We start from the raw sequence: 27,988 nt of genomic DNA, 5'->3' as shown, positions 1-27,988 counted from the left end.
CTCCTCTAAGAAAATCAATGAGGACCAAATGCATCCATTACTCAAAGAGCAAGACTTCCCGGGGAACTGGAGCCGTCAAAGAGGTTCTCTGCCGAGTCATCCATTTGAGGGTAGGAGGTTCATTTGTTTATTCAGCCAGTATTTAAGGAGCACATAATATAATCAGGCACAGAGCTGGAGATGTTGTGAGCAATGCGGAGTCTTTGCTTGCAGTTTTTACTTCCCTTTTTTAAAAAAGAGAAAGAAGAATCAACAACTGAATATTAGAGAGGCAGGGGTCTGCTCTGCGAAGGGCCATGCTGAGCAGTGCCTTGAGGAGGGAGTGGGCAAGTCTCTCAAGGAACTTGTTTTAGTTCATCTTGTGGTGCTATAACAGAGCACCCGAGACAGGGTGATTGATAAACAACAGAACTTTATTTGGCTCACAGTTCTGGAGACTGGGAAGTCCCAGATCAAGGGGGCCACATCTGTGAGGGCTTCTTGCTCCACTATAACGTGGCAGGAGATACCACGGGAGCAAGAAAAGCACAAAAGAGAAAGAGCAGAGAAGGCTGACCCTCTCATCAGGAACCCACTCCAGTGACGACAGCATTAATTCTGTCAGTGATTTTTATGTTGCAAATATTTATTTTTTTCTCTAGTTTTATAAGTACCTAAATAACAGCCTCAATTTTGCTTTGCAACCACGAAACCAGAAATATTTACTGCTTGATCCTTTATAAGAAGTTTCCCTGTTCTTTCCAAGCACCCAGGAGGCATTGTTCAGTGATGTGACTCAGGTCACCGAGCAGACAGGGTCGAGGTAGCTTGAACACAGGTATCCTGGTCCTGGGGGCTGATGCTCTGAACTGCACTTCCACCCAGCATCTGCTAAGGTCCAGGAAAGACTCAAAGTGCCAAACCAGGGCCAGAGGAGAGGGAATGGAACTGAGAAAACTGCCCAGATGTGAATACAAGCAAGAATCAGGAGGCTTCCCTGGGTGCCCAATGCTCTGTGGGCCAGACTAGTCACAGAGAATAAGACTCGTTTCCTGTGCAGAAAATAATTCTGACTAAGGGCAGCAGGTTTCTCATTCAGATGACTGGAAATACTTGCAGTGTCATGGGAAATGCTAGAGGAAAAGCTGGGCCCAGAGAGGGTGGGACAGAGGGGACATTCCCCCTGGACAAGGTGAGCTGGGGATGCCTGAGGATGGATGGGCAGATGTGTCCAGAGGAGGGTGGATAAAAGGGTCCAGGGTGGAGTGTGGAGCTGGGAGTCATGGCAATGGGGAATGCAATTAATACACCAAGAGAAGACATCATTTCCTCAGTGACCCCGAACTGAAAAGTCCCCCTTCCCCAGAATGGACTGGAAGCAGAGCAATTCTTTACCTTTGAAACTCTGGAGTGGAGAGGGGAAGGGTCCATGTTCTTGGGTTCAGTGGATCCTAGAGAAGGAAACAAGATTATTTTTGTTTTTTGTTGTTGTTGCTTCTATCATTGTTTTGGTGCTGGGGAGCGAACCCAGGACCACGGAGCTAGGTTATAACCCAGCCAAGGCTATTTTTGAAATGGGTTATCTGTGTCATTGTGTGATGGCTCTTCACACGCGCACACACAATGCACACACACACAGAGATCCTAAAGGATGTATTTTTAAAGCCCCAGCGTGTTTATTAGCTTGCACAAGACTCTCTGATTAGCTTTGGACCCTGTTAGCTTAAAGAGCTGAAAAATCTCCAAGTAAAAGCAGAGGCAGAATGCTTGGTGAATTGAGAACTCAGGAGAATTTTCTTCCAGCGAAGTTTCAGAAACACAAAGGAAGACACGGCCTCTGATTATACAATTCCTACCTGGCAAGTAAAAATCTTTGATTATCTATTTATGCCCTGCCGATCCCAGGCCCAGAGGAGATCAGACAAGCTAAAAGAAACTAATTTCCACCCTTTCGCTTTCCCTCACTCGTTTTTGTGGCCTCCCTGACCTGGAGGAGGTGGCCCCTGTGAATGGCAGCTGCCTGGGAGATCTCTCAGGCGGGTTCCAGAGGAGCAGGTGGGGTCAGTGAGGGACAAACTGGGCTACAGGGGAGGGGACAATGCTGCTGCCCAACTGGGGCAGGACAGCCAACACCGGCTGCCGGAGAAGATTCCTACAGGCCTGAAGTCTGCCTAATAATTCTTGGAGTAAATAAATAAGGAGTAAAAAGAGCCCTCTGCAGTTCTAGAGGAAGTGAGGATCCACCAAGGTATGGGCATGCCAAGCCTTTGAGGTGTTCGCCTTGGACTTCCTTGGCCTGCTCTTGGTCTCTGAGGTGCCTACAAGGTACAAAAAAGTGACCCCACTGCCCCAGCCCCTACCCCAAATCCAAAGCCAGGATTAACGGTACAGTAAGGGGAAGTGGCCCTATCACCCGTGGGGTGAGGCTTGGGCGGTGCAGGACTACGCATCTGACCCACCCCTGCCCTGCTTGGGCCATTTGTCCTATTTACTTGTTCAGAAAGAACAGTACCTGGAAAGCAAACACTGCCGAGAACCTGGTGATGTGGTAGGGTTCAATTACCAACCTCATGTGTGCAAATCTCAAACACCAGTTTGTCCTTTTCCCTGGATAATCAGTGTAGGAGCAGGTCTGAGGATCTGTCATGTCAGGGGCCCGATTTTTGCCCGGATTTAACTCTCTGAGAGATCATCTAGGAAGTGCTTTGGAAAGCTTGCAGGCACACTTCGAGGCCACCGGGGTTCCACAGAATAAATTACCCCTCCAGTGTTCTATGCGGAACTGGAGATCAAATCGCTAGCTCTCAGAAATCTTTTTAAAAGATGTAACATAGTCCCATATCCAATATGAGAATGAGATTTCCACAAGATACCTTTGAAAGAGAAAATGCCTGTGTAAAACAATACACATTACCTAAAACAATTATTTGTGTGTGTGTGACTTGAAGGAAACATAGGACATAGGTGGAGGAGAGATTTGTATTTTCACCCCTGAACCTGATTAGATTCTGATAATATTCCATCATTTGTGAACAGTTCCCAAGAGTTGCTTATTAAGTCACTGAAAGCGTCTTATGAATGTAGCAGACAACCTAAACTGTGACTCATTCCATGGGATCCCCTGGCCTTTGCTCCATCAGATTCTACTAACGAGTTAAACCAGTGTGCACACGTGCGCTCAGCATCCTTTCTGTGCACGATTCCGAGCTGACCCTGGAGTAAACAATGACTAATAAGGCATATCCCAAGTTTGAAAGGAGCTCTTAACCCCGTGAGGGATGAGCAGATTAAAAAGAACACTGCACAAGATAAGGTTGAGCCATGAGAGAGGGATTAGAAGAGGTCGCTCTGACGTTGCACTGATGAATTCCAGCTCTGGACAAAGCACTCTGCCCACACGGAAGTGGGAAGTGAGCCCAGCTTGAGGTGCCTGGGAGAATCCAAAGCAAAGGCACTCACGGATCTTTTGAAGGACCATGGGTAGGGGTTGGTAAGCCACGAGGAGGGGAGCAGAGCAGGGAAAGGTTTGGAGTCTGGATCTAACACAGCTAGCGGGAAACAGGGGAGAGCTGTGTGGCTAGACAGCACAGTGCCTGGACATTGGCAAGGGGAGGGGCTGGGAAAGAAGGCGGTGATTGGAGGAACTCTGCGAATGGGAGCCCAGAAGGGAGGTTGGTGCTTTCCATAGATTCTTCAGATAACCTCCAGGTTGCAGGGCTCACTGAGCTCCCCTTGAGATGCTGTACATGGTATTATCATGGTTGTTTCTCTCTCTGACTCAGAAAATTTATCCGTTCCCTAATGTTCTTTGCTTATTTTCAAGGAGTGTTTGTACTTAGAACAGGGGTGGGCAAACTTGTTGGCATGCCAAATTTGGCTTGTCACTTATTTTTGTAAGTAAAGTTTTATTGGAACACAACCTTGCCCATTCGATTCAATGCTGCAGCCAAGCTGAGTTGCAACAGAGACTGAGGGTCAAAACCTGAAATACCTGTGATTTGGCATCTTACAGAAAAAGCTTACTGACCTCTGTCCTTGGCCTATTCAGCATCATCATCGTCTTTTCCATTGCACTAGGAACTTCAGAGACCACCCTGAAGATTCCCTCATTACCTGGAGTGCCTCCACCTTTATTAGGTGGTCAAATTCAACTGCTATCATCAACTCAGTGGAGCACATGGTAGGAGTGTCAGGAGAAAAGATGTCTCTAGAGAAGGGCTCAAGGGGTTCCCAGAAGAGAGAGGTTCTTGGCATATGTCACAGAAAAGAATTGCAGCATAAGCCAGAAAAAGACACAAACAGAGGTTTATTAGGAAGGTAGATACACACTGAAGAGGCAATGTGGGCTATCTCAAGAGTGAGAGCCCCACCTCGGGCTGGGGTCTGATATTTATAAACTGGCTCTAGTTAAGGGCTGGACTGGAGGTGGGACCAGGGTGAAGCACAATTCATGCCAGTTTTTCCTGTGCTTGTGTATTTTCCTCATTTAACAAGGGCATGGCCAAGAGCATGTTACTCGAGATTTACAAGTGTGCTTTCTGCATCTCAATGGCTTGTGGGAGTTTTCTTTAAGATTCAGTATTTCTCGCTCTTTATCCTGAATCCCTGTGTCAAGAGGATCCACTATGGAATGGACAGAGATAGAGAGCACCAGAAACCAGGGCATTCTGATGAAGCCACTCTCTCTTCTCTGCAGGAGCCCTGAGGATGAGGACAGCAGCCTGTCAGAGACACCACGTGTATTGATTTCAGCAGAGTTCAAAAACTTTTCACCACATCCTCTTGGATAGGACGGAACTGATTGGGGGTTCTGCTGGTCACACTACCACCTCCAATGTATGTGGGTGAAGGAGCGGATGTCAATCTTAGGGGGATCTCTAACATGCTGCCACGAGACCATGGACTTTCTCATGCCCTGTTCAACATTTTACAGTCTTCTTGCTGTTGATATAACCTAGTAGCACAGACTGGGTAGCTTATAGAGATCTGAGGTTCATTTGGCTCACAGTTCTGGAAGCTGGGAAGCTCCAAAACCTGGAGCTAGTGTCTGTTCAGCACCTGGCGAGGGCCTTCCTGCTGCATCCTACAGCGAGAAAGCATGTGTACTAGATGGGACCTTTCTTCCCCTTTCTAAAGAGCCACGAATGCCATCATGGTGTCCCCACACTCGTGGCCTCATCTAATCCTAATTACCTTCCAAAGGCTCCACCTCTAATATCATCACCATATCAATTTGGGAACTCTCCAGCAGGTGGATTGGGAAGGAACATTCTAACCATCGCAAATCAGAAGCCATGCTTATCATTGTGGACCTTGTTCACCGTGAGGCCCAGGGACAGCAGACAACTAGCATTGACATGTCAAATTCTGTGTTCCTAAGGACTCTGGGTGAGCTAGAGCCATGGCCAAAATAGGCATCTGCCTGAGAGGCAGTCTCTCCTGAAAGCGGAACACAGGGCTCTGGCAGAATTTCCCTCCACAGTCCCAGGCCCTGGGGTGAAAGTACAAATGCAGGCCAGCCAGGCACAGGCCCAAATATGTACAAGTCATAAATCAAGCTACCAAACAGCTTCATAAATTGTGTCCTATCCTCCTGCCTTGAGAAGTATACCTTATTGTCAAGCCCAGGGTCAAATTCAGAACTCTTAAGACTGCTTGAGTCTCAGTGCAACAACCTGATCCAACAGGGCGAGCCAGCCAGTAGCCCCCTTCCCCCAGAGGTCAACACATCTTTCCATTTTGTAACCTGTTCCTGGACTTTTGGGCGACATATCTGCAGTTGCTTCCTCTTTCCTGCCTCACCAGTTATGTCTGCCATCAGTCCATTTACCTGGCTCTGCCCTCCGGCTTCTCTCCAGTTCCTCAGTTTCTTCAGGCAAACACTGGTCTGGTGCCTACTTCTGGCACCGCCCCCTGGGAAGCGAAGAGAACCTGGTCAGTGGCTCCCTGCTTTCCAGCTCCCGGGTCTTCTGTGGTGATCACCACCTCACCCCGACTACCCTCACCAATCCGAGGCTCTTGACCTCGATCATAACCAGCCAAAGCCTACTTCTGCAGATTTGGGGCAGCTGGAGTAGGAGGGAGTCTCACCCACTAGCAATGCATTTCTTTGAGTTCCAGTGTTTTTATTTTTAGAGTTTTACATGCTTTAAATGAAAAGGTCTGATCATTGAAATATGATTTATGTAGAACACGAACTTCAAAATGCATTTAAAAAATAAACATTCAGCTTTGTGAATTGTTAAAACATACGAATATAAGATAAACAAATGCCCCTGACCCCTGCCTTGTGCCTCGCTATCTTCTCTCCAAAGGGAACAAACCACTCTTCTGGCCACAGATACTATTGTTTGGTTTTGCTGGTTTTTAAATTTAATGTAAATAGAACCAAAGACTATAAACTCATTTATGCATGGCTTCTTTCATTCAATATGTATATGAGATTCATCTGCGACACTGTGTGTTGTTCTTGGTCACCAATTTTTAATGCTAGGTAGTATTCCTATTATAGGAGTGCATCTAAGTTTATGTATGCATCTCATTGATGATGACGTTGTACCCAATGGTTGGTTGTTTATCAACAACACGGCAATAAACATTCTTGTAAATATTGGTTGGTACACATGAATATGAATTGGACTGTATATGCCTAGAGGTGGATTGCAAAGTGATAAATTTGGCATACTTCAACTTAGTCAAGTTTTCCAGTTTTCCAGAGGGATTAAACCAACTTGACTTCTCTCTTCTTCTCTTGCTCCACATTTTTAGGGGTCTTTTTTTTTCTAGAAGTTTTATTCTTCCCTTTGAGAGTCACACTTGTTTCCATGTTGAAAATTTATCAAGTTTTGATCAGATGAGGAGATGATACTTGTGGAAGTTATACCAAGTTTATCCTGGGGCATCACCGGTCCCAGTTTGGAGAAGCTCAACCATTTACTAAGCAAGTTGACCCTTGGAGGTTCTTCATTCAGCTTCCAAATCTTCCACCAAATCTGTTGCAAACTCATGGAACAACTTCCACCTGTTTGGCAGAGGAACTGCCGCCATTTTGGTTGGGTCTGAATACTGATCCACTGTTGACCTTCCATCCCTTTTGCAAAGACGGCATTTATCTGAGTAATTTTATTTTGATTGCAGGTTCATCTATTTTTTTCACTTTGATTAGTCCCTGAGCCCTCTCAAGGTAACGGACCAAGTACTTCTTTCATATGTACTTCCTTCACCTGAAAGAACACTTGGGATCCCACGGGGAGCAATCGGTGTTTGCTAACTGACTGACTGGCTCAGTGTAGCTTAAAATCCATCTTTATTTTTATATGATAGTTCAAATGATTTAATGAGTGGCTGCCACTGACAAGGCACTTGGGGACTGTGCATAAAATGACACAATAATATGAAAATAAAGCTTTGCTTGGAGACTAACACCCAGAACTGCCTTCTGTGTACATATTGCTCTTTGTACTCGAGGAAACAATTCTTCCTTTGGTCAAGAAGAGTTGTTTTCATTGATAAAAATAAGTAAATCTACATTCTCTCCTTCTGCTGTATTTGAATGCTTACAAAATCAAGCATTGTATATAATGCTCATTTCAGCAATGAATATGCAGAAAGTGCTGCATCTCTTTATTTAGGGATTTTAAACATTGCAGTCATGTTCATCATGGTGACTGTAGGCTTTTATATCTAAGACAGACTCATTTCTCAGAGCCATATTTAAGTATCTCACGCAGTAGCTCTGGCCTGTGGGTATTGCACAACATACCACTGAAGATGGAAGGTTCACCTCACTGGAAAAAAAATAAAGCCATGGTGCAGCTGGGGATTCTTCAAGTAGAGGAAGCAACAAGGACAGGAGAAGGAAGAATGGTGAATTCCAGGGGAGCCAAGTTTGCAACGAGAATCTGGATGTTGGCTTCATCACAGAGCACAGTGTGGGAGTTGTTCTCTAACCTAATGGTGCTCTAAGAGAGGTCTACAATGTCTTCTGAGTTCCATGTTTTGTAGGCAAGGTTCCTCTTCTCCATGCAACAGTCTACCAAATACCGACAGTCCACTCAGCGTGCACACAGCTTCAGAGCTACAACTCGGCTCCTGATTTTAGATCTTAGGATGATTTTTCTTTCATTTATGTGTGTGTTTTCTCATTAATTTGCTCATTTTTTAAATTAAGTAGTTAGGCAAGAAGTAGTTACCTAGTAACAACTCTATGCAGAGCGATGGGGTTGGAGTTTAGGATGCAAAGATATGTCTGAACCCCAGATGTTATTTCAATGAATATGCACATAATCGTAAACCTGTACCAGTGTGAGTGCTCTGAAAGGAGAACCCAGTGCCACAAAAAAATGTGTATTAGAAGGATTTGACTTAGGGAAGCTAAGGAAGTGTCTTTGAGGATGTGATAACTGGGCTGAAAGCTGTTAAGTGAGCAAGTGAGTTAACTAGGTAAAGGGCAAAGCAGAAGAGGATATAAGAACAGTTTGTGCAAAGGCCCTGTGGTGACAGAATGTGATTTACATGAGGACACCAAGGTCAACATGTCAGGAGTGAAGAGAGCAAAGGGCATGGGCAGGACTGCTAACACTGAAGGAGCTTTGTCCTCATCCCAACAGCAAAGTTGGCAACACACGGAAGACAGGTGAAGGACAGAGAGCTCCAATGTCACAGCATGGGCTGTGGGAATTGGAAGCATACAAAGAAGAGGGTTTTAGGACTTTTTCTTCTTGCCTCTGCACTGTCCCTAGACAGCATCCTGACACAGTTACAGGTGTCCCCCAGCAGCTGTTAGCTGTCAGGTAGGCAGCTCTCCCAGGTCTGAGTGGATAATAGGGAGGATGCTCAGGGGTGGCAGAGGGACATGCTCCAGTGGTCCAGATCCGCTCTCTGCTCTGCTCACAGTGAGCCATTTGGGACGGAAGCCTGGGCTCACTGCTCACGGATCCAAATGCGGTTTCACAGTAATGTTCTGACGGGGAAGCCTGGCTTCAACCTTAATAGAACAGAGAGCGCCCAACCAGCTGGCATAACCTCTCCCAGGAAGGGTAACGGGTGGCCTTCGTGTGCTGGGCTTCCATTCACAGCCGAGAGTGAATATAGACAGATTCAAAATAGAAGCACTCCGGACTCTGTTTATAATGCTAATAATAAAATGAACCGCAATAGCCTTTTCATACTCCAGGTATTCAACATTTGGAGATTTGAAAGATCTGGAAAATATCCTTTGGTTGAAGCTATTATGATATGTAGCCTGCTAACAGCCACAAGCCTTGGAAGGGCGGGAGTGGGGGACAGGGCAGAAGACGGGGAAAGGACTGAGTGTGAGCTCACAGGTTCACTGACACTGCCCCGGGGCAGGGCTCCCCACCACCACCACCAGTGAGGATTTGGGTTGGGCCATTCTTCCTTGTGGGGTCAGCGCTCTGCATCCTATGATGTTTACCAACATCTCTGGTCCCCACCCACTAGACGACACCAGCGCACCACCCCTCCTCAGTTGTAACAACCAAAGTTTTCTCCAGGTATCACCAAGTGTCTCTTGGGGGACTAGCTCCCTCCCTTTCTGAATCACTGTAATAGAAGATTCATCGTTAACACAGCTGGTGCGTAAGATTTCGTGAAAGGAAAACAAACATTGCCAATAATTTGAGGATTATTTTTAAATAAGAAAATTCCAACAGAAAGTGGTTAGAGGTTTTTCAAACTAACGTCGTCTTTAGTTTTCAAACCAGTTTAGTCGCACAGCCACGGTTGCAAGTGACCCCACGGGAGCCTTACTCTAAACCCCCACCCAGGGCAGCTCTGCTCTAGCCACCAAGGAAAGTTGACCTTCGGATCCAGCAGGTCAGCTTTTTAATTTAAATTTCAAGATGCAAAAGTGGCTTTGATATTTCTTCCATCTCAGAGAAATAAGAAAGGAAATGGTTGTTTGCTCTTGGTGCTCTTGAGACTTTGAATATTTCTTCCACCTCCACTTTGGCAGGAGATGGGAGGGTATTAAAAGCCGTAATAGAATCATTTGGATGCCTAACGGGAGTCTGGAGGGATTGGGGAAGGACTGTCACATTTCCCAAGAGACCCAAGCTCTCTGACAGGGGTCGGCTGCCCAGAGTCCTCAGCGAGGGAGGAAATCACTGCCCAGCAGCTGCGTGACCACGCGGGCTGGGGATGATCAGCTCTCTGCCTCTTTACCATGCTGTCCGTGTGTGACCTTGAACGATGGCTAAGTCTTTTTTGGATCTCCACCGTCCTTTTCCTGAAAATAAGAGGGAGAGCAGGGACTGAGCGCCTCTCAGTGCACGTGAGGACTGATGAGATTTTGCAGCAGGGACCCCTCGCTGTCATTCGGGAATATGGCTTTCCACCTGGAGGTCGCCCAGTCTGTACTTCTTCTTCCTCTTTCTTTCTGCTAAATTGGTTGGGCAGGCAGAGGGTTCTTTTATATATTTGGTTGCAGGATTTAGAGGTGCCACAGAAGCACTATTAACCACCATAAATTAAATCTGCTGAGTTGAGGTGGGGTTACATGAACAGGATGGATAGATGATAGATACTTGATAGATACAGACAGATTTTATATAACATAAAATCACATATGTGTACACATATATAACTGTTAGAATAAATATCCTTGAATAGGTTCGTAATGTGAATAATAAAGTACTTCCTGAAATTATCAAAAGGCTTTTGGTAATTCGGATTAGCTGTATTTGCCGGTCTTGATCAGCTCAAGCTTCTACAACAAAATACCATCGACTGGGAGGCTTATAAACAGCAGAATTCATTTCTCAGTTCCGGAGGCTGGGAAGCGCAAGATCAAGGTGCCCGCAGATTTGGTGTTTAGTGGGTCCACTTTCTGGTTCATAGATGGTGCTTCCTGCTGTGTCCTTGCAGAGTGGAAGGAGCAAAGGAGTTCCCTGGGATCCCTCTTATAATGGCACTAATCCAATCTGAATACCTCCCGAAGTCCTCATCTCCTAATATTAAGACCATGGAGACTCGGATTCAACAGAAGAATTTGGTAGTGGGGAGGGGAAGAGAATACACATTCTGACCTACACATCTACTAAATTCTGAAATGGAGTTAGAAAACCTTCGTTGATCTGAATATGACCAAGTTCTAGAGAAGTCACCCCTGCCATCCTGCATGCATATCTTAGGGAAGGAGAATTTATCTTCAGCCCCTGAAGGCATATGGAGAGAGGGAGAACTTCTCTTGTTGCATTTTGTGGTTCTGTGTGGCTGGAAATAAAGAGGATTAGGCAAGAAAATATTGGTTGGTTTATACTCAGGCTAAAGACTGACCCCTGGCTAATGTTGAAATTAGCCCACTAAACTTGCATTAGTCCAAAGGGTAAATCAAGTAATAAAATAAGCCTAACATCTTTTTAGATGGGAGCAGGGTTCCAGAACATTCAGTGGTAGCCTCATTGGATGTCTGTCTCATGGCTGGTGGTGGAGGAGTGTTGCCTGCCCTGACCAGGAAGACTCTCTTCCATTTCCGGAAACCATACTAATAATTCAACACATTTCCTCCACCATTTAACCCCCCTCCAGACAATCTTGACAGTTGTTGTCCTTTACAATGGACAGAGCCGGCTCAGAAGGTCAAGGGGCTTGCTCAAAGACCTTTGCTTAAGAATTGGTGTGGTCTACACTAGACCCAATCCATCCTACATACCAAGTTACTTTAAGAAAGAAAGAAGGAGGGAAGGAGAGAAGGAAGAGAAGAAAACTTCCATTTAAAAAAAAAAGGTAGAATAAAATAAAAGTTGAAAACAGGATTCTAGGTGGAATTAGGAATCAACAGAGGGGTTTGCTTTTTATCCATTTATTTACGAATTTTGGGCCATTGGAGAATTTAACCCACTGATGCTCTACCACTGAGTTCTATCCCCAGGCTTTTTATTTTTTTGGTTTTAAGACAGGGTCTTGCTACATTGATTAGGGCCTCGCTAAGTTGCTGAGGCTGGCTTTGAACTTGCGATCCTCTTGCCTCAGCCTCCCGAGGTCTAGGGATTATAGGTGTGTGCACTCATTTTTTATTTGTTGTTGTTCTTTTAATTCACAGAAATGAAGAGGCGCTCCCTGGGAGGCAGGGGTGGGGGAAGAGAGAGGGGCAGAAGTGCTGAGAATATTTTTTTTCCCTTTCTTTCTTAAGAGTTTGAATTACTGTGAAATCTTGGATTTTCTAGTGACCTGTGTTAAAGCCTGGGGCTAAAGCAGACCTATAATGGATCTATTTCTGAATTGTTCAGATTTTTGTTTCCTGGTATTGTGGTTTTGCCCTTTACTAAGTTTAGATACATTTGTACTTCCCAGAAAGATGTTTAAGCCATTTGTCTTAAAAGTAATTTTTTTTTACATGTCTCCTGTTAGTGATACATAGAAGATACAATTTTAAGAACTCAAAATATGTTTAACCACAACTGAATAAATTTTGCCTTTGCAATTTCATTTTATATAATGTTGTAATTGACATTCTTGATTTGAAATACTTTCTAACTTTTGTTTTTGTCTTGAAGGCAGTTTTGGGGAAAAAAAATAGTACTCCATTGGAACCTGTTTTAATAACGTCCTCCTCGAAATATACGTGGTTTCTACAGCGATCTATCTACATCAACCATCTGTATAGATGGTGCCAGGTCAGGCCCCGGCAGCATTTGGAGGGGTCCTGTGCTGCGTGGCCCCTCATGAGTGGCACAGGAGATGTCGGCGGCCACTCTCTCCAGCCGGCGCTTGGCCAGTTAGGGAGTGTTTCTGCCATGTTTCTCCACTTCACTCACACTTGAGCAAGTTAATTATTTAATATGTTTGCCAAGCACATTGGGTTCCCCAGAGAAAGTGTGCCACATAAATACATATAAATGAATAATTAATTAAAGTTTAAACAGATTACTTGGCGAGTCCTGCCTTAACTACCCCGTTTTCCTAATGAGGTGTTTGGAAGTCACAGAGTCTTCTGCTTTCTTCCCTCCTCCTTTCCGGCACGTTCCTCTCCTTTCTGACCTTAGTTTCCTTCTGTTGAATTCTTCTTCTCTTCTGTCAGTTCTATCTGTGCCTCCCTGGTGGTGGGCACTTGGCCCATCACAGAGACTTAGCACCAGATCCATAGGTAAAAGCCCTCCATTAACTTCAGCCGGCCTCACAGGCTCCTAAGAACTCTGGGGTGAGATTAATAATTAGATAATGATTCTAATGTGCCTTGAAAATGAGAAGCCTGACTCAGGAAATGCTGAGCACAGCATGGTTATCAGCAGTCTTATCAGGAAACTCTTGTTTAGTGACCCCTTTTCCCTGATGTGTTTCAAATCAAACATGAGAAGCCTGATCGTCTAAAAATTGATATAAATCCAATCAAACCCCGTCCCCCCCACTAACCTAGACTCTTCTCTCATCAGTCAGAACAATACGAGGAGATTGCAATTTAAGAGTGAGGCTTGGGGCTTCGCTGGATTTTCTTTGAGGAAACAGTGGACTCATTTAGATGGAGTTTCAAGGAGCGACATAATTGCTTATTGAATGTTGACGTCCAAATCCTAGTTATTCCTTTACTGAAGATTAAGAAGAATTAGAGAACAGTTCACGTCCGGCCTGCTCAACCTGACCCAGTTTATTTACACTATAATCTTACTTCAGAGCATGAGAGGTAAAATGAGCTGCTCTTATCAATTAATAGCTGGAGCAAAATTTAGACTTCAAGTTCAACATAAGAGCTATTTATTCCAAAGCACTACAGAAATGAAGAGGCGCTCCCTGGGAGGCGGGGGTGGGGGAAGAGAGAGGGGCGGAAGTGCTGAGATTTTTTTTTTCTTTCTTTCTTAAGAGTTTGAATTACTGTGAAATCTTGGATTTTCTAGTGACCTGTGTTAAAGCCCTGGGGCTAAAGCAGACCTATAATGGATCTATTTCTGAATTGTTCAGCAGTATTGGAGTTTAGAGCAGCAGTCATGGTACAGGCATATAATGAGGCCAGCGCCACTCCTGCATCCAGGAGGGCATTGGTCACAGCCCACACTGGCCTCGCAAAGTGCATAGGACAGCAGCTCCTCCTCGGCCCCCTTTCAGAATTCTCCAAGGTACCCAGCCCTAGACAAGCACACAACAGAAGGTGCTTGTGAGGCTGTGGATACAGGGCAGGTTACAGACCCTGCCCTCAGTCCCAGGTCTCCCCGGCTGCTTTCCACTCCCAGGACCACATTCTGCTTTTAGAAATTCACTTCTCTGAATCAAGGGGTCGTTCTCCACGCAAAGACCTCTGGGGGGTGGTACATGTTGTCCTTGTCTGTCATTAATAATTTAGTATGTATTCAACAAACATTTGCTGTTTGTTGAGTTTATTTACAACATGAATGAGCAGAGTCAGGGAGGGGGGAGATGTCCAGCGCTGCCTTTCTGCTGGCAACCCTACCCCTCTGGACCAGCTGGCCCACCTGGAAAACTGGGGGTTGACCAGATCTCCAGAGTCGCTCTCAGTCCCAGCATTAGGCATCTCCAAGGCAGCCGTGGGTATGCACACAAACCAAACGGTGGGGATGAGTGGGGGCGCCTGGGCATGAGGACACTGCCTGGAGCTTGAGACACAGCACAGCAAGCGTGGACACTCATCAGAAGGCTCAGGAACTTGGGCATAGAGCGGGTGCACAGTAGGTGCCCAATCACAGTGGATAAAAATGGGAAATTAACACTCAGCTAAATATTACTTTTCTATGTCTGCCGGAGCAAAGTACCCATATGGGGTGACTTGAAACCACAGAAATTCATATTCTTACAGTTCTAGAAGGTGGAAACCCAAAACTGAGTACTGGCCAAGCCAGGCTCCCTGTGAAACTCCAGAGCAAGACCCTTCCTTGCCTCTCCCAGGGCCTGTGGCTCCAGGCATTTCTTGGCCTCCAGGCTCAAAACTCCAATTTTGCCTCCGTCTTTCCACCGACATCCTCCTGTGTCTGCACACTGTCACGTCCTGTGCATGTCAGTGTCCCAGATGTCCCTTTTCCTATGAGGACACCAGTCATCCTGGATTAGGGCCCACCTGTGACCTCATCTCAACTTGCACAGCATCTGCACAGCCCCTATTTCCAAATAAAGTCACGTGCACAGGTTCGGGGTCAGGACTCCAGCCATCTTTTTGGGGTGAAAGCTTAACCCACAACAACCTACTTCATAGACTTTTTGAGAGAATGAAATGAAACAGGGATGTGAAGGAGCTGGACGATGGGAATGCAGGATGAGGAATTCAGCTGGGATTTGAGCCTGGCCCTTTCTCCCAACCCATCAGCCACCCACAAAGAGATCCAGTCCATTTAGGGGTGTGAAGACTAATAAGGGGGTAGAATTCAGAAAATGAGGTCAAGGCACAACAGGAAATGTCGAAGGGTATCCTGGGCCTAGTTTGGGTCCCAAGGGGAGGAGGTGACACCAAATGCTTCATGTGGCAACCTGGACTTCTAAGAATGGGACCAGCAGGCAAGAAATGCACTCACCCAAGTCCTACTGCGGACAATGGGACTCACAAGTTCTCTTTTATCTTTATACCTTTTGTTGCATAGATGATTTCAAAGTCATTTATTGTGACTTTGAAGGTCACTTAATGAAGAAAAGCCTTAATAAGCACCAGTGATGTGCAACCATTGAGCTGCCCAGAGGCCCACGGGACATGGGCCAACCTCCCAGAGCACAGATGCGGAGGACCCAAGGACAGCCATGCATGTGTTTTGTAATTTTCCCTTTTCCTTTTGGGGGTTAGCACCAGGGAAGAGTCGCATTCTAGCTGATTAGGAACCTCAGGTCTAAATTTCAATTCTGGGCTGAAGAGTAATTTTCCTGAAGGTTTGAATAAATCATCCAATCTACTTCAGTTTCAACTATTTTCATCATTTCTATTTTCATCATTAATTTTGTCTACTTAGGACCCCGAAGTCAACGAGCCTGTTTGCGACTTAATTTGGGATGAAAATAGGCAGAGGCCGTACCGAGAACCCAACAGGAGCAAATGGGCTTGAATTACAACGTGAAAGATTTGGACCAGAAACAAGGGGCATTTTTTTGTGATAACTGCAATTCTTTGGTTTTCTCTAGTAGGGCAAATTATAGAATTTGTATGACTGTAAGTTTGGTAAAGATAGAGGAGATTTTCCTGGTAATGAAGGTAGTTTACTTTTCATTCTGATTTGACTGCAAGAAGACAGATGAACTCTCCATTCAAGTCAATCACAGGACCTCAAGATAATAGGTGCATACAATCCATCCTGTTCCCCTTTTTGCTTTGAATGCTTGGAAGCTCAGAGCTAACCATACAGTTCAGTTAAAATATTAATATTACCCATTGCTGTGAACAAACTACCCCCAAACTTAGTGGTTCAAAATGACATTTTTATCCTTCATGATTCATTGAGTTAACAGGATTCAGCTGAGCAGTTCTGGCTTGGGGACTCTCTAGCATTCATGATGGTGTGCCATGTTGCTGGAGGCTAGAGGCTGGAAGTTGGAGGCTGGCTAAGCAGCTCTCTCTCTCTTTCCATGGGTTACTCCGTCTTTCTTGCATCATGATGGTAGTCACAGCTCACAGACAGCGGCTGGCTTCTCCCAGGGGAAATATAGGGGGATACTTGTGTCAAGATTACAGTGGGGGATGTGGTTCATGGGTGCGTCATCTTTGGAGACATGCTACCACTGGTATTTATAAGTCTTTTTCTATTTTCCAATATGTGTAGGAGATGTATCTTTCTTTGTGAGCCTTTTTTAGAAATTGACAAGCCTGAGTAATATACAAACAATGCTCTGCTCTTGTGTAGAGCTTGCCACTTACAGACACCATGCCTCTCACTACGCTACACTACCTGGCTTCAGCAAATGGACAAGATCAGCAACTTGATTCCTATTTTTAGAGACATAGAAATTCAGATTTAAAAGTAACTAGTGACTCATTCAAGGAAGAGGTGGGCTGGTCCCTGGACAGGTGTTACCTGAGCTCTCAAGCACCTGGGGAAGTGCTGGCAAAGATCTAAGTCCAAAACCCACGTGTGATATCTCTGTGCACAGGTTGCCTCTCCATCCACCCTTTGCAATGGTGGTTTGGTGTGAAGCCCTTGAACAAAATTGCCAGAGCTCAGGCTGGAGTATAGCTCAGTGGTAGTGCCCTTACCTAGCATGTGTATGACCCCGGGTTCAATCATACATAAATAAATGAATAAATAAGCACATTTGCCAGAATCAAAACTGGCTGTTGTTTCCTGACCGTGGACCTGAGACTTTCCATATGATTCAGTTTCTTTGTCTATAAAATGAGGTTGGTGATAGTGATCGTGCCTGCCCCTCAGAATTGTCCTTGAGATTAATGATTTAATAATCAAAGCAATACTTGATAAGAACTTTTTAAAAACCTCTCAGTCAAGAGTTGTAGCTGTTAATAGGACCCTGTCTAGCTGTCCCTTCTCTATGTTTTTCTTGATTTTATGTGGCTCTTGCTAAGTATCCCAGCTGCTCCTGATGTTTTGTTTTGCTTTATATAGAATATTACCAGATAGACTGAAAGTCCTAAATTGATATTAATGCCTCACACGCGCTTGCTCTCTTTTCAGTGACATTCCCCCCCAACTCCCATGTGTCCAGTCACTCTCTCCCCTCACTCTCTGTCCCAAAAGGATCTGTGGGTTTCTTCCCACTCCTTTTACACATGTGATCTGAATACACTCGCCCCAAGACACCCTTACATCTGCAGACATGCACCCTTGATCTTCTGCATCCCAAGTACCTTCCTTTCTCAGATTCTCAGGTATTTCTATGCTGGCTGAGCCTGAAATTGCCTTCATCACATCCCAAATCCCCCAAAGATGTTCAGAGTTTCTGCAACTATGCCCAGAAGGGCAAGAAGCAGACTGTGACTGTGGATGAGCAAGAAGGCTCTGGACACTTGGCTGCACCCTCCCAGGGATGCTCAGCCCACAAAGCTCTTCATCAGTGGCCCAAGAGGGCCAGAGAGTGGATTCCCTTGCTGCACACCTGGACACTGCACTGAGAACCCATGCCCAGCCTGGAGAGCTCCTGGTTAGTGCTCCTGACTAACCCGGAAAGCTGGGCTCAGGGAAGCTGCCTGCCTTTCCCGGCTCAGGGTGGGGCCAGAATTGAGCTGAATATGCACCTATTCAGAAGGGCAAAGAGCCAAAAATAACCAGGAGCAACAGCATTTCATCTGACAGGCCCAGAAATAGAGCTCATTTTGGAGCATGCCAGGGCTGCCGACCCAGTGAATCCAGAGACCTTCGACATTCCCATAAGAGCTCTGGGGCAAAGAGACAGGCGCTTCCCAACTCCTCCCTGCAGCTGCTCAGAGCCAGGCTGTCTCTGTGGCCCCCACGCAGAGCCCCAGGCAGGTTAGGGGCTCAGATGATGGGGCTGAGGCTGAGGAGAAGAGGACGGAATCTGGTGGAATGTTCTGAAGAAGGAACAAGAGGGGACTGGTAAATGTGAAACAAAGAACAGAGCCAGGAAATGGATCTAGGGAAGGTGGAGCCGAGGGTCCTGAACAAAAATGAAAACGCTGGACAGGAAGAAATGGCACGCAGGGCTTAGCCAGATTCCAGAGGTCACCTAAGCAGAGGGAGGGGAAAAGGCCACCGTTTCCTTATTGGGTTAGTGAGTATATAGCCTGAAAGCAAGCTTCTCTTCTATTTTTGCTTTCTTCTCTTCTATTTTGATATGAAAGGCAAATGTCGCCATTCATTCATCTTCATTTTGAATAACTGAAATCACAGAAAGGAGGAGGGGGAGGGGGAGGCAAAAAGGACTCCAGAATCCCAGAGAACCTTAGTGTAGAAATAGACCAGGAGGTAACAGTGGGTTTAAAAAGGGTGGGGGCGGGGAGGGAAACAGTAACAGGAATGAAGAGGATGGGTTCCATTTAGCCAGGAGTACCTCTGAGAACCTTGTGTTTATAAGCCATGGCGTGGGTACACAGAGGTGACTGAGAAACAAGCCCTGCTTTCACGACACTTCGAGACTTGAGAGCAAACCACAATACCTGGCAGAGTTGGCCAATGGCCATAGGGAGAACTGACCAACTGTGCCCTGACCTGAGGTCAGAAGGGACTACTCCCTAGGGCTGGTGGCATGTGCCTGGGTCCTAGCCATTTATGTAGGAGAGAAGTGGGTAAAAAGGACACTTTTCACTCCCACAGAGTGCCTCCCCCACACCTCTTCCAGCGCAGAGGTCAGCTGTCTCTGTGAGGACAAATCCCTTTACCTTAAACATCCATAGCACCAATTAACATGGTTTCTAAGTGCCCATGTGGACATTGCCAGTCCAAAGGCACATTTCTGCTAACCCAGAAGGATAAGAAGAATTCAGGAGTTTTCACAGTACAATTATATTCTGGTTAAAGCCTATCTTTTATTTTTTTTGGGGGGGGGTGTGCTGGGGATTGAACTCAGGAGCATTTGACCACTGAGCCACATCCCTAGCCCTATTTTGTATTTTATTTGGAGACAGGGTCTCACTGAGTTGCTTAGCACCTTGCCATTGCTGAAGCTGGCTTTGAACTTGCGGTCCTCTTGCCTCAGCCTCCTGGGCCACTGGGATCATAGGTGTGCATCACCACACCTGGCAAGACTAGCTTTTATGATGCTGGTTTCTTTCTATTTTCTGATGATAAAAATCCCTTCCCCTTCTAATAAAATTATGTTGGTAGAAGATAATATATTTTAGATGTTTAAAAAATATATTTGTACTTGACAAGTTAATAGTCGGCCGACTGCATCAGCTCCCGAAATTTGACTCATCTTAGGCCATTTCAGAGTCTAAGAGCAACTGGCCCAGGGTGCCATGCTGGGTCCAGCAAGGCAAGCTGTGGGCCTCTTTCCCTCTTCTACTTTAGGCCTCTGACTCGTCCTCCTCCTGAGCTGCCTAGACTGAGGTCCCACCCTTCCTCCAGATTCATTGCCATGGTCCCTTTCTGTGTTGGGGTGTGGGACTGTTCTCTCCTGTCTCCTTAGAGGGGACGTGATAAAGTGGCTCACAGGCATGAAGGAGGCCAGATTCATTCACTCTCCCCCTGGGGCCTTTGGGTTTTAGTGCAGTATTAAAACTTAATTCAAACCAATGAATTGTAATGGTGGAATATCAGCCCTGCCACGGGGTGATGGGAGAAACATATTTATTTTTAAATACAGGATCTTCTGGAATCAAACCACACACTTCAAATGACTAACAAACCATAAGAAAAAGCAACTGTCTCACAGAGCTAAATGTCATGCTCCACTGTGAAAAGAGGTCCTGGCCTTCCTTCTCTCTGCCCTCTCCCATACAGGATTTGTCAGCCTCGGCTCCCTGGGAAGCACAGCCACCCCAAAGTCCCTTTTAGACGACTCCAGTACTTTGGAGGCCAATTTTCTGCACGCCTGTTGCTCTTGGCAGAGAGGATGGTCCTGGATTCCCAGGGCCCTGGGTGGTGCCCCATGTGCAGCAGGGAAGCAATAGAAGATAAGTAAGTGAGCAACTGGGAGTAGAGAACCAGGTTAAATATAGCCAGCCCCCTGCAGGGCTCCTCTGCATGGACGGCACTTGAGTGAATGCAAAGGCTTAAAGCCCACAAAAGCTTTGAAAACTGCAATTCCATGAATCCTGATTACAAACAACCGCAGGGAACCATTCACATTCAGACCAAGGGAGTCTGGGTGCAAGGAGGGAGCAGAAAAATTCAGGAGAAATACCCAGGAAGACAGGTGGAAACCCCAGGAACACTGCAGTGCGAAGAAGCCCCCTTCTCCTGAACCCGCTGATGAGCTTCATCACACTTGCATTAAGTATGGTCTGTATTTTGGCCTGTTGGGAAAAAAAATATATAGATAGGATCTGGGACAAAGCCACTTACTCTTTTGTTCCCTTGGACACTCAGCAGCATAAATAGTTTTCTACATTACATACATGGGAGAATTTTAAATGCTTTGTTTCTGCAGAAGTGGGACAGGCATAGTGGGAACATCTGTCAAACCCCCCCCCCCAAGTATTTTCCCAGTGGCAGCTAGCTAAGAAAGGGCAGGAGTCCCCTTTCCTACAAGCCACCGGTTCTGGAAGTTGGGTCTCTGGACTCATGGGTGCTACCTGAGGGCTTTGCAGAGAGCCAGCTTCTCAAGCCCCACCCAGGAACCACTGAACCTGAAATTCTGTGGGCGGACTCCAGTCACCCATTCTAAGGATCCTTCCGGCTGTTTGGTCAGGGTGGAAGTTTGAGAAACACTGGTGTAAATACCTTGGAGTCTGTACCTGGGGGCCAGGGGCTTCACACAGGGCAACAGCTCTTAGGTTACTTAAAAAAACAAAAAAGATGTAAGGGATGACTCAGCTGCCAGGACATCGCCAGTGTTGCCAGGCCTGGGATGAGATGGCTGGGGGCACGCCCAGGCTCAGGGGACCTTCTATTCAACCCTGGGCATGGCATCTTCACCACCAGTCTAGGCCCTATTCCTGTGGTGACTTGACCCACAGTAGTGGCAACTCTACGGACTCCCAGTCTATTATTAGTTCCAAACGGCACAAATCCGCCAGTGCCAAAGGCAAGCTTCTGCGAACTTTCGAAGGTAGCTTAACTGTCTCAGAGCAGCAGCTCTGGGCCTCCAACCAGTTGTCCCAGCGGCCAAGCGCTTCCCGGACTCCAGGGCGCCCAAGTCCCTCTCCACTTGGCCACAGAACCCGGGCCGGCGAGCAGCCAGTCCCAACCTGCGTCCCTGAGGCCAAGGATGTGTCCTGGTTTTCTAAAAGCTGTTGGTGCACTTCAAGGGCCTCACCCCTTTCATTTGTGGTATGGGTACGATTGGACTGGCCTAATTAATTCATTTTCTTTTCAGTCTAAAGTGGGAGCCGGAGCCCAGGGATGCAAATCAAATACAAACCCGCTCCGGGCGCCAATACTCTGGACAATTAAAACAAAGAGCGCGGCGGCAGCGGCGGCTGCACCGCACAAAACCCTCGGGAAACATCCAGAACGTGTCACCAATCAGCCTGCAGGGTGGGGCGCAGCCCGGGTGAAAGCGCGAGAGTCGGAGGGCGGCCACAGCCCTGCAGGTGGACAGGTGGAGGTTGGCAGGGGTCAAAATCCATCCTTGAGGACTTGAAGCTGAGCCGCTGCGTGGCACAACTCCAGGGGGCACGCTCGCCCTGCGGGAATGGCGCCCCTGCCCAAAAGCCAACCAACAAAACCCATTGCACGGGCGGGAACTGGGCTGCGCGGCCGCCAGAAGGGGTGGGTGGGAGAGGGCGACGGCGAGAGGGAGGAAGAGGAGAAGGGAGGGGAGTTAGGGAGAGAGGACACGGGAGAAAGTGGGGAAAGAGGGGGTCAGCAGGAGAAGCCAGGGAGANATGCAGCGGCGCAGCACGGGGCTCTGGTGGCCGCGGCAGCAGCAGCAGCAACCCCCGCCGCCCGCGGTCGGCCCCGGGCCGCAGCCATGGCTCCCCCGAGCGGCGGTGTCCCCCCGGGCCTCGGCGGCCGCCCTGCCTGCGCGCTGCTCTTGCTCTGCTACCTGGTGAGCGCCGGACCCCGCTCGGGTCCTCCCTTCTGCGCGGGGCTCCCGGGACGCGGGTGGGGGCGGCCTGGGACCCCAGCCGTACGGGGTGGGGACGGCGCTGCTAGTTTTCTCTCTTCCTTGCCGCTGCGCCCCGGGCGCTCCGGGCACCTGGGATGGGTACCGGGGCGCGGACCCGGGCGCGTGCATCGGACTTGCTTCTGTCGGCTTGTGTCTGTTGCTCTCCCTCTCAGACTCGTCGTAGACCGGGGTCAGGTCCCCTTCGGGATCCCCTGTTGTCCCCCACTCAGTCTGAAAACCTCGCTACCCGGAGATCGCTCCCCGCCCCACCGCGCACTGCTCTCCAGCCCCCTCCCAGCCTTCCTGGGCTTCCCTCTTATTTTCTCCAGGCTCCTTTCCCTCCGGTGCTCAAGTTCGGCTCTGGCTTTCAGCACCTACCAACCGCTTCGACCCTTTTTAGTTTCCACCGGGTCCTCATGGCCCGGACGGTTTTGTGCCAACGCACCTCGCGTTTCCAGCGCTCCTTAACTCGTCCGTGGTCACTCCAGCCAAGTTGCGGATGCCAGAAAGAAATCTAGTTCTTTGTAACACGCTTACCGCCAGAGTGGTGACTTTAGCTGCGTCTTGAACGTTGTCATTTCAGAGAATGTGCTTGGCTTGTGTACGTCAGTTTGCAATTTGCCCACTTCTTGGCTCCTGTTTCACTCATCAACTAAATGGCAGTAGTCTATTTTTCAGAACCAACTCATTTTAAATATCAGAGTTATTGAGACCCTCAGAACACAGTGGGGAAATATTCCTCAGTTCCTTTATGATGGCTTGCTTTCTCCTGTTTTTGAATTCTCCCAAACAATAGTAGATTTACAGAAGGCGACACCCTTGCTGCCCAGCCTACTTTATGTTCCAGGATCCTGCAGAAACCCCGGGTTATCTCGCCATATATTACTGTAAATAAATGAAATGGAAACTGCTGAATCATGAAACTGATGTAATAGGAAATTCACAGAATGTTTTTTAAAAAATTGAGCAGTGTCATTGTCCAGAATTCTTTTCACTTATGTATCATTGTCATTATCTGGAGTCTTTCTTTTTAGCAGCTCAAAACTCCCCAGGAGATACTGGCAGGGATTAGAATTTGATTCTGAAGAAATTTGCCACTCAGCTGAAGATTTTTTTTTAAACACTCTACTTATTGGATGCTTCATTTCTTGAAGCAAGAGTGTAAAAATGCAAATCGTATTTCTGCCTTTGTATCTACCTGTTGAGCAACCCATGCTTTCGCTCGTATTTCAAAATTAGCCGATACCAAATTCCGTGATTGGATTTAGTTCATGTTTTCACAAGAAGTTGTCAGTTAACATGAGTGATTTTTTTTTTCGCCCAGAGGATATTATTATTTAATATTTATGCCACAGGGTTACAGCACACAAGCTCATAAATAAAACTGCCACAACAAATGGCAGGGTTTCAGTTTAAACAGATGATCCCTGTCCACAAGGCCCTGCTGGTTATCCAAACAGAAGCAGAAATGATGTGGTAGAGCTGAGCACGAGACATGCACGTACAGGTGGTCTGGAAAGTTCCACGTGGAAATCTCTGGAGCTGGCAAGGAGGGACCACTTCTCGAGAGTTCTAGAAATCAAGGGATACGAGTGCAAACCCTAATGGCCTGAGTGATTCTGATCCGAGGCAGAGGATGGAACAGCTCAGAAGTTCTGCACGGGCGGAGGGGACTGGGGAGAAGGGGTCACAGCGAAGGAAAATGATAGACTGGAGATGTGGTAGACTGGAATGAGATAGGGACGCGGTGAGGTAGAGCTCCGGAAAGAGATTATAGAAATACTGTAATGTGGAAAATAACTAGAGCATGGACGAATGTCTTGCAGCCGGCGAAGGAATGAGTTTTGGATCATCATGGAGGGGGACCTGTCAGTGCTTTCTGCTTGTGCTTGTTTCCTTCCCAGGGGCTCACGATACCAAAGAGAGACGTTGATAAGCAAGAAGGGCCATTGTGCAACGGAATGAGAAGGTTTTGTGCACCCTGGGAAGCCAAGGCCTGACTCAGAAGGCTGTCTCTAGTTTGTTCCAGTGTCTGGCCACATGCTCGGGATTTTTGTTCTCCAGGTGTGTCCTAACTGAGGCACTTCCAAAAGGCAAGGCCTCCTGATCTCAGACAGGTTTGGTGTGTGAATTGGAGAAAATATTAGTATTGCTATGTGATGAGCACTGTGAAAAGATTGAGAAGCAATGCAGATGCATCATTGTGAACAGTCTGTTGAACCAAGGAAGGCTCCCTGGAGGAGGAAATTGTTCAGGGGGATAGAAGTGGGCAGGTGGAGGGTAGAAGTGGAGCAGAAAAGCCAGTCAGGGTCTCAAGTATATGTAGACAGTGGAGTGAGAAAGCACTTCTGAAATTTGGAAGCCTAAACAAAGTAACAATAGCCTGTATTGTACTGAGTCATTTATAGGCATTAGCTAATATGATTCTTAGCAACAACCTGGTGAAGTAGGAGCTTTTATGATCTCTATTCAGATGAGATAAGGGAGGCACAGAGAGGTTAAGTCATTTGCCCCAAGCCACACAGTCTGAAATTAACCCCAAATCTATCTAAACTCTAGAGCCTTGGCTTTAACCCATGCTAGTTTTTTGCCTTCTGGATTTTGCTGCATGAAACCCATTCCCCTCGTGCATAATGTATGGTCCATTAGCAAAGCTCTAGCAATTAGCTACTGTGTGGTTGGCCAGGATGTGAGGTCATTTCTAAAGTAAACTGAAATACACAAAGCAGGAAGCACAGGCCACAGAATCGAAGCAGGATGTTAGGGAGAGGGAAAAAAAATAGACAGACAGACAGACAAACCAGAAAATGTTTGCCATCAATAATGGAGAGGTAAAGGAGTGGGTCTTTATATAGTCCCCAGGCAACTGGACGGCTAGCATTTTAGTTTGTGTGGCTGTGTGTCCCGGTGTCTAGCAAATGTTCACTGGGATGCATTCAGAGCCCAATTGTCAATGATTTGGGGACCAGGCCCTGTTCTGTGTCAGTCTGTTCACAAGAGCTAAAGATTGAAAGTGGCTTTCTCCACAGAAGGCCCTGAGCCCCTGTCCCCTTGGGGAGCATGCCCCCAGAGTCAGGGTAACGAGGACAGGGAATCCTGCCTTTTCCACCAGCTGGGACAGAGCAACCTTTCACATCAGCCCGTGAGGACTGTGACTGTAGCCAGGATACTGCCAAAGCATGGATAATTGTGATGAGGCCTGAAAGATCAGTCACGGAACGACGCCAAGCAGATTTCTGAAAAGATGGTCCCTGGTTCCAGCGACTGCCAGAAAATTCTGAGGTCACCAAAGGTCAAGATGCAGGGAGCTTCCCCCCAGAGGGTGAGGGCCTGGAAAGCAAAGGACTGGAGTGGCTTCCCTTGAGGTCCCCGGCGCTGAGAGGCCTGCTCGATGCAGGACTCGCCCACCCTGCCCCACCGACCCCACTAACACTTAGCAGCCCCTTCTGTGGCGATGGTGCTTCTAGACGGCAGTTCTGTCCACCCTGAGCTCTAGTCTCCAGTGTCTGATTTTTTTTTTTCTTGAGTGAGAGAATAAATCTCTTAATGGCCAATATTGATGTCAGCGGTAGAGATGAAATATTCAGAATGGACATTCGCGCTTGTTAGACAAGCAGGGGACAAAGAAATGAGGACATCAGCAGCGTAGGTATATGTAAGGATCATTGCCAGACGGTCACTGCATTCGTCTTGTTCAGGAACCTCTCTAAGTGGCCACATCCTGTCAGGTAGCCATCCAGGGGTATTCATTAGCCCCCGTGGGCAATGCACAGCATAGGAAGACCCTCAGTCAGTCAGCTGCAGGAAGAATGATGTGGGCGTTTGAAATACAGGGATGACCTCAAAACTCCAAGAGCATCCACGTTCATCCTGCCTGGTGCTCCTAAACTCCATCACGGCGCTCCCATGTGCCTTCTGTGTCTTCTGGCTGCCTGTTGGCAAAAGTGTGGGAGCAGAGGAAAGATCCAGGGGAAAGGCAGAAGGGAAGAGATGAAGAACCCAGGCAATTCACTAAGATGGATAGACTCGCGCAGATCATAAATAGCCTTTGGTGAGTTCAGTTGCCCTGTTGGCTGGTCCCATCCTCCTGGGAAAGGAGCCGAGGGCGGGAGGCAGAGCCGCGTGGGGCCCGCAGCCTTACCCAGGCCAGGGCCCAGTCGTGCTGGCCCGTTGGCCCCGTCCTGTGTGCAAGGCAACATCTGTTCTCCCGAGACTTGAGGTATGTTGACAAGATGGAACTGTAGTCCCCTTCCCCCACTCTTTCAAGATGGGAATGAAAGTCCCTCGTTTGAAGCCAGGGGCAAGTGGATGAGTGGGAGCATCGTTTGGGTGTTTCTGGACAGAAAGATGCACATCGCCTCTGACTTTAGAGACAACCAACAAGGATTTGAATCTTGGATCTGCTTTCTGGTAGCTGATTGATGCTGGGCAAGTTGCTTACCCACTCTGAGTCCATTCCATGCCCTCAGCTGTGAAACTGGAATGCCGTCTCCCTCACGGGCCTGTGGCGGGGATTAGGTTAGAAGCGAGAGTCTCCACAAAGGTGTATCTGAGAGGATGAGGCTAGATGTGGATGAGAAGAAAGATTCAACACACCTGTCCCAAGGTCCAGCACGCGGTAGGGCCTCAGTGAACCCAACCAACCTCAGTTCCTTTCTGGCGATTTGAGTTGCAAAGAAACAACACATTCAATAGCATGAGTGGGGGATGGATATCACACAACCGGGAATATGGATCATTTTTGTGATGGCATTTCTCTGGCTAGCCCTCAGGTTTGGGAAGGAGTGGTGCTTGACTGGGAAATGTTTCCCAAGGTACATGGTGGTTTTAAAGTCCATATTGACATCATCGTCCATTCTCCTTAATTGCATGCTTTGTTGACATAAACAGAATTTCTGCTTATGTCTAGTCAGCAGAAATCAAAAAAACCAGGCCCTTTTAGACCGATACAATTACTTTTTTGATCTGTGGAAGTTTGATCGGGCCAGTTTGGAGAGTGCTCACGAGCCAAGGTTTTCTTAGGTGGCTGATGGGGAGAAATGGGTAGAAATGAGACACTCAATTATTGTTTGCATATCAAACCTACGCACCTACACATGTAAGTCTACATGAACTTGCCACAGTGAGATGTGAACGATTTAAGATTTTCCAATCTCTGTTTCTTCTTTAAATAGCTCATGGGCCATACAGAGAAAGAGCCAAGTTTCCCAGCTCTCTGAAACAGGGTTATTTGAATGGAGTCTCTCCTTATTGATTTTGTTTAAAGGAACCAAATGCAGTCATCCTAGAAGTTGTTTAGGCTGTGCTGAGAATTTTGTTTTTTTCCATTCACCAGATACATAAATTCATCTGTTTTTTTTTTTATTCTCAAGATGAATTCATGCATTTAGGTCTCCAAATTTGGGTCTTCTATTATGAACACAAATTAAGTGGCCCATTT

General features: G+C 47.1%; 1 protein-coding gene and 2 long non-coding RNA genes across 3 annotated transcripts in view; 2 read left to right on the top strand and 1 right to left on the bottom strand.

Annotated features, from left to right (window-relative positions):
- On the top strand, window positions 1-6,589 carry LOC125610947. The gene is made up of 2 exons (XR_007341050.1): window positions 1-110; window positions 4,676-6,589. It is a non-coding gene; the product is annotated as an uncharacterized LOC125610947 (long non-coding RNA).
- LOC125610948 lies at window positions 99-23,194 on the bottom strand. Its single transcript, XR_007341051.1, has 3 exons — window positions 22,994-23,194; window positions 1,375-1,430; window positions 99-224 (listed from the first exon to the last, which is right to left on the bottom strand). It is a non-coding gene; the product is annotated as an uncharacterized LOC125610948 (long non-coding RNA).
- Sel1l3 (SEL1L family member 3) overlaps window positions 22,325-27,988 on the top strand; it is a 97,764-nt gene continuing 92,100 nt past the window's right edge. The window contains 2 exon segments of the mRNA XM_015482008.2: window positions 22,325-22,397; window positions 22,400-22,488. Coding sequence (XP_015337494.1) covers window positions 22,325-22,397; window positions 22,400-22,488 — 162 coding nt within the window.

The sequence above is a fragment of the Marmota marmota genome, unplaced genomic scaffold (genome assembly GCF_001458135.2).
Source record: "Marmota marmota marmota unplaced genomic scaffold, marMar, whole genome shotgun sequence".
NCBI classification, from domain to species: domain Eukaryota; kingdom Metazoa; phylum Chordata; class Mammalia; order Rodentia; family Sciuridae; genus Marmota; species Marmota marmota.
Note: the sequence above shows the minus strand (reverse complement) of the source record. Positions and strands in the feature narration are given on the sequence as shown.